Raw genomic sequence first — 6,856 nt, 5'->3', positions numbered from 1 at the left:
AAATCCTGTGGGGTTTGCTCATCAAGTGGGTTACTACCAGAACAATTGCAATGTGAAAGTGGGGATAGGGACGAGCTGAATGTGGGGCATATGAGGGTGGCAGCTTGGAAGTGCTGTTCAACTGAGTCTGCTCAGGTGCACTTTATTCTGGTGCAGTGCCCATGGCATATGAGGGTGACAGCTTGGAGGTGCTGTTCAACCCAGCCTCCTGAGTTCAAATGCAAATGACAGTGAGAGTTTGGAGGTGCTGTTCGACTGAGCCTGCTGAGTCCAAGGGCATATGAGGGTGACAGCTTGGGAGTGCTGCTTGACCCAGCTTACTGAGTCTAGGGATATATAAGGGGTCAGCTTGGGAGTGCTGATTAACCTGGTCTTAGACGCGCTCTGTTAGTGTGTATGTGTTCCTTTGATTCTGGGGCTGGAAGAACCCAGCCCTGGGAAACCTAGGTCCTGCAGAATAGCTCCACTGGGAGGGAATTAGCAGAAGGGAGTAGAGGTCCATATGAGAACACAAGTGACACAAGCACTACATTGATAGAATTACAGACACCCCCCCCCCGAAGAATAACCCTAACAAATGAGCATACCCCAAAGTAAGAGGCAAATCTGTAACAATACACAAAAAGAACAATGCAGTTGACTATACATAAAGTGCAGATAAATACACAACATAAACTAAACTGTAAATAGAGAAGAAATTTTCTTCTGTAATCTTTTTATTATAATAGTCATAGGTGTTGCTTGTAACAGCAATAGGTAAAAGAAATCAGGTGAGTATGACACTTAAATTGTAAGTTCCTTTAACGCTGAAGTGAAACATTTTTTTTACAGTCCTCACAAAAAGAGCCTTAACTCGAGGATTCCTGTGTGAGAGATGTATTGGTGTTTCCATTTATTTGCTCCCCTTTTTTATTCCACACATTTAAAGGAAGAATTGAGCGCTCTGCACAGTTTGTTCACAAATGCACAGGCAATGGCTTTGCTGTACAGAACTGACACAGGCTGCGCCTCTGCTAGCCATCCTACAGGATGCTTCATTACATTAGCTATCAGAGGGGTAGCCATGTTAGTCTGGATCTGTAAAAAGCGACAAAGAGTCCTGTGGCACCTTATAGACTAACAGACGTATCGGAGCATAAGCTTTCGTGGGTGAATACCCACTTCATCAGATGAATGTAGTGGAAGCGCCCAGAGGCAGGTATAAATATGCACGCAAGACTCAGCCTAGAGATAACAAGGTCAGTTCAATCAGGGAGGATGAGACCCTCTTCTAGCAGTTGAGGTGTGAACACCAAGGGAGGAGAAACTGCTTTTGTAGTCAGCGCTGCCCAGAGTGGGGGCAAGTGGAACAATTTGCCCCAGGCCCGGAGAGTCCCCCATGAGAATAGGGTCAATCCATCCTCATCATCATATCTACTCATTTTACTCCACACTCGAACATAGCCATTTAATGAACTTCATACCTTCATATCTCAATGTCTGTACTTCGACTCATCAACCTTTTACCCCCAATTGTGGATATTACAGATTATGTAGTCTTTATGCCACTTGATTTTAAACCAAATTTTGCACCCTCAATAATCTGTATGTTAGTCCAATAACCAGAAACTTCTATGCTTAAACTCTGTACCGTTCACTTTTTTAAACATAATCTTAACAAAAATTTTAAATCTAGTCTTCTAGAGTATTGCAACTTTTTCTATGGATTGGGCCCCCAAAATTGCTTTGCCCCAGACCCCCTACCCGCTCAAATCCTCTGGGCAGCACTGTTTGTAGTTGGCAGGCCATTCACAGTCTTTGTTTAATCCTGAGCTGATGGTGTCAAATTTGCAGATGAACTGAAGCTCAGCAGTTTCTCTTCAGCCTGTTTCCTTTTCAGCGTTTTTAAGTGCCTTGGTACAAGGGAGCCTGGGAAAGAGCAGAGGCAAAGTGAGGTATCTTAGCAGTCTGGTGCTGGCCAGGAAGGGCAGACAGGATACAGGTCTCAAGGCTGAAGGCACCCAGAGTCACACGTGCACAGATGACGGGGTGGGGGGGTGGTTCTGCGCTCTCCTGGCACCTTCCAGTGGGGCGGGGAGACTGCCCGCGCCTCCCCCTCAGCTCGGAGGTGGCTGGCCCCGCCTCCCTGTCCCCACAGCTACAGCTCGGCTCCGCGGCGGGGCGGTGCTTAGACTCGCCTGGCCACGGATCGGTGCAGTGTCTGCGTGCAGGGAGGCTCCCGGGTCATGGGGTCCGCGCTCAACGCCCTGTGGGTGCTGCTGGCTGCCGCTTTCCTCGCCGCGCTGCTGCTGGAGCTGCTGCAGGCCCCGCGTGCGGGGCTCGGATCCTGCCTCTTCCACGATCTGATCCGCTACGGGAAGACCAAGAGCGGCTGCGGGCAGCGCCAAGCCTGGCGGCGGCTTCTGGATGTGCCCAAGAGGTGAAGGGAGGAGCGTCGGGTCTGTTAGCGCGTCCCCGACACAGGGACACCCGCCTTCCCGAGCCCGCCCTAGCAGGGGCTCTGTCCCTTTCCGCTTTGGGCGGCGTGGCTCTGCCGGGAAGGCTGGTACCGGTCCTTCGCCATGACCCACGCTGCAGAGAGCCCCACGCTTGCCATGCAGCCTTCAGCCCTGTGGGTGGGGTGTGCTTGTGCAACAGACCCCGTCTTCAGCCATGTAAAGGGCTGCAGGAGTGGTGCCAGTCTGGTCTGGCCTTGGAAAGGCGTGAGATTGGCTTGAAAATTTTATGCGTTTTTTTAATGTTTGTTTTGATTAATATTGGGTTGTGTTTCTTTGTGGTCATCTAGTGGTTTCTGGCCTTTGATATACACTCCTAATGTTTTCCAGCTTTTCTCTGTAATCATGGGAGTTGGAAACGTAGAGTTGTTCTGTTGTCTTTTTTTACAATAAAGACTGAGGTTATCATGTAATCCCATGACTCCAGAAGCTGGAGCTTTAAGAACCCACCAGATATTGTGAGACTGTCAGATTTACATAGCTGTACATAGATTACATTTTTTATGTATATTTGGGACAGTTAAGTTTTAATAGAAACCTCCCCTTTATTTTATTTTATTTAAGCAAATTTGACTATTAAATTGGTTGTAGTTAAATGATTTTTATTAGATAGTTTTGTTATTTGGATTATTTACAGATTTTTTTTGGAAAAGGGCCCATTTTTCTTTAGAATAGCTGCAAATGAAATCTGTACCTGCTTGGTCTGCCTGCTGTAAGTGAGCAAATGGTTGCTCTTTGCACAATGAAGCTCTCCATCTGTGTGAGTGACTTTTGAGAGAGAATGTTGTAGAATGTTGCTCCAAAATGATAGCCTCAGCATTGAGTACAAGCACAATACTCTTATGGAGCACTCTTCTCTATCCAGAGAAATTAAAGGTCCCAGCTGAGATCTGTCAACACTGTAGAACACCCATTTTAACAGGTTTCAGAGTGGCAGCCGTGTTTATTAATTAATAAATTTGTTAGTCTGTAAGGTGCCACAAGTACTCCTGTTCTTTATACCCATTTTAAGTGATTAGGAAAATTTGATCATGTTACCCATAAAGTCAAATTTATTAAGCCCCTGGAAAGTTCTCAGTGTGGTGCACATCTTTGTTTGCCATTGTGGAATATCCAACTCCTCTGCATTCTGTCTCCCATATGATTTGAAAAATAAGTCATCAACCTCAAATGCCAGGTCAGTTTGCCATATTCTGAAGCTAAATACAGTCTTGTTTGATTACACAGTCAAAACTGTGTCAGTATAAGATCATCCGAGGAAGTACTGTGGTCAGAAAACTTTGAGCGTACCCATTCTGAATGTTTATTCTGTTGGCAGATATCACCAGATGTCCTGATTTTATTCATAGATTTTTACGAGCAGTAGCAGCCATGCGATCATCTAGAATTACCTCCTGTATATCACAGGCTATTACATTTAATCCAGTTACCCCTTCATTGAGCCAAATAACTTGTGTTTATCTAAAGCGTATGCTCCAGTAAGGCATCCAGTCTTGCCTTAAAGATATCAAGAGAGATGAATAATCCATAGGTCTACAAGACAATTTAAAGACTCATGGATTTGTGTGGTGACAAAACAACACATTGTCAAGCTGTGTAATGGTGTCTGGGTGATTTTGTACAAAAGACCAATGCAAAACAGTAGTAATTTTTCCATGCTCTGCATAGTCTGTCCAGAAGAGGTGAAGAAGATGAAAATACTTTTAGAGGCAACAGCATGGAAATGCCCAGAAAATAATTCCAGGCAGGATGGCTGGGGTATTAAAACTTGTCGTTTTCAGACTTTTAACAGCGCATGTTCTAACCAAAGGATTTTATATTTTCAAAATTTCATTTTACTTTCATGTATTGCTGTGTGGTTTGTATTTATTTATTTAAAGCCTTGAGTCTTGCACTTGTTTTGTGTGGCCTCCACTCACTCTTCTAGTTTTCCAGTCCAGCCACCTGAAGGGTTTAAAAACATGGAAAAAAATACAGTGAGTGAGAGGTTTAGTATTCTGAGCAGCATATAACTGGGAAAGACAGTGTTGGAATGAGGCTATGGTAGACATCTGGTAGTTCCATAAAAGGCCCCATTGTCTTTTGTGGGAGGTTAGGCCAAATGAAAATGAGCCATTCCCCTTAGACCTGGTCACTGAACTCCAACACTGAAGAAAGGAGTGATAAGAAAAAATTGATTGAAAAATCCAGAAAGTTAATACTGCTGCTGCTTTCTTCCGCAGATGGTTTTCTCACTTTTATATTCTTTCTGTGGTCTGGAATGGCTTCTTGCTCCTATTGCTTATTCAAGCTTTGTTCCTATCAAGACCTTTCCCAATATGGCTTCAGGATTTGCTCAGTGCTCTTGGTGGAGCTTCGCAGAACCAGGATGTGGGCAAGTACTCCACATATTATGGACAGATGCACAGATGTTGTAACGCAGAATGGTATACTCTCCTGACCTCCCTTCGAGAATGCATCAGCTACTCATCCCTAATTTATTAATTTATACTAGGGCTGTCAATCGCAGTTAACTCACGCAATTAACTAAAAAAATTAATCACAATTTAAAAAATTTCAGTTTTAATAACATTGTTAATAGGAGAATACCAATTTAAATTTTATTAAATATTTTGTGTGTTTTTTTACGTTTTCAAATATATTAATTTCAGTTACAACACAGAATACAAAGTGTACAGTGTTCACTTTATATTATTTTTATACAAATATTTGCACTGTAAAAATAATAAAGAAAATAAATAGTATTTTTCAGTTTACCTCGTACCACTATTGTAGTGCAATCTCTTTATCATGAAAGTGCAACTTATAAATGTAGATTTTTTTTGGTTACATGACTGCACTCAAACAAAACAATGTAAAACTTTAGAGCCTACAAGTCCACTCAATTCTTCTTGTTCAGCCAGTTGCTAAGACAAACAAGCTGTTTTACGTTTACATTTGCTAATGCTGCCCACTTCTTATTTACAGTGTCACCTGAACGTGAGCAGGCATTCACATCACACTTTTGTAGCCAGAGTTGCAAGCTATATATAGTACATACCAGATGTGCTAAACATTCATATGCCCCTTCATGTTTCAGCCACCATTCCAGAGGACATGTTTCCACACTGATGGTGCTTGTTTTTAAGAAAAAAAAGTGTTAATTAACTTTGAGTGAACTCCTTGGGGGAGAATTATATGTCTCCTGCTGTTTTACTTGCATTCTGCCATATATTTCATGTTATAGCAGTCTCAGATGATGACACAGCACATGTTGTTCATTTTAAGAACACTTTCTCTGCAGATTTGACAAAGAAGGTACCAATGTGAGCTATCTAAAGATAGCTACTGCACTAGACCCAAGGTTTAAGAATCTGAAGTGCCATCCAAAATCTGCAAGGGATGAGGTGTAGAACATGCTTTCAGATGTCTTAAAAGAGCAGCACTCCCATGCAGAAACCTCAGAATCCAAACCACCAAAAAAGAAAATCAGCCTGTTGGTGGCATCTGACTCAGATAATGAAAATGAACATACATCGGTCCACACTGCTTTGGATCATTATTGACAGCATGGACACATGTCCTTGGAATGGTGGCTGAAGCATGAAGGGACATATGAATCTTTAGCACATCTGGTGTGTATATATCTTGCAATGCCGGCTACAACAGTGCCATGTGAACACCTGTTCTCACTTTCACTGACATAAGCCTTATGCCTTCTGTGGAGGTGGAGTTATGATGTTAGTGTAGTAGAGCACTTACATTGGCAGGAGCAAGGCTGTAGTGTAGACACAACATAGGTCAACATAAGGCAGCTTAACTATAGTGTAAAAACCAGAGGTGGGCAAACTACGGCCCACAGGCCACATCTGGCTCGCAGGACCCTCCTGCCTGGTCCTTGAACTCCTGGCCCAGGAGGCTAGCCCCAGCCCCTCCTCTGCTGTTCTCCCTCCCTCACAGCCTCAGCTCACTGCGCCACTGACGCAATGCTCTGTGCAGTAGGGCTGCAAGCTCCTGGGGCAGCACAGATGCAGAGCCGTGGTCTGACCCAGTGCTCTGTGCTGCACGGTGGCATGGCTGGCTTCCGCTGGACGGCTCAGCTGTCTCCAGCTGGGTGGCACGGCTGCCTGTCCTTCTCTGGGTGGCACAGCTGTAGCCCTGCCAGCCACAGATGGTCCAGACAGCACGGTAAGGGGACAGGAAGCAGGTGGGGTTGGATAGAGGGCAGGGAAGTTTGGGGTGATGGTGGTGGTCAGGGAGTGGGGTTGTGAATAGGGGTCAGGATGGTCAGAGGGCAGGAAACGGGGGTGTTGAATGGGGGTAGTGGTCCTGTGGGGGACAGTCAGGAAGGGGAGGGGATTGGATGGGGGGGGGGGCAGTGG

The 6,856-nt window shown here is 44.6% G+C and overlaps 1 protein-coding gene across 2 annotated transcripts in view; it reads left to right on the top strand.

The window, feature by feature from the left end:
* The first annotated feature begins 2,152 nt into the window (after positions 1 to 2,152).
* Positions 2,153 to 6,856, top strand: part of SRD5A3 (steroid 5 alpha-reductase 3) — a 16,159-nt gene continuing 11,455 nt past the window's right edge. Inside the window, exons 1-2 of one of the 2 annotated variants that reach the window (XM_075066445.1) lie at positions 2,153 to 2,419; positions 4,718 to 4,869. In XM_075066445.1, coding sequence (XP_074922546.1) covers positions 2,226 to 2,419; positions 4,718 to 4,869 — 346 coding nt within the window. In that variant the 5' untranslated portion in view covers positions 2,153 to 2,225. The remainder of the gene's footprint in view (positions 2,420 to 4,717; positions 4,870 to 6,856) is intronic. The other variant, XM_075066444.1, reaches the window with a different exon arrangement.

Source organism: Chelonoidis abingdonii, chromosome 5 (genome assembly GCF_003597395.2).
Source record: "Chelonoidis abingdonii isolate Lonesome George chromosome 5, CheloAbing_2.0, whole genome shotgun sequence".
NCBI lineage: Eukaryota > Metazoa > Chordata > Testudines > Testudinidae > Chelonoidis > Chelonoidis abingdonii.
This window is presented reverse-complemented; position numbering and strand designations above follow the sequence as displayed.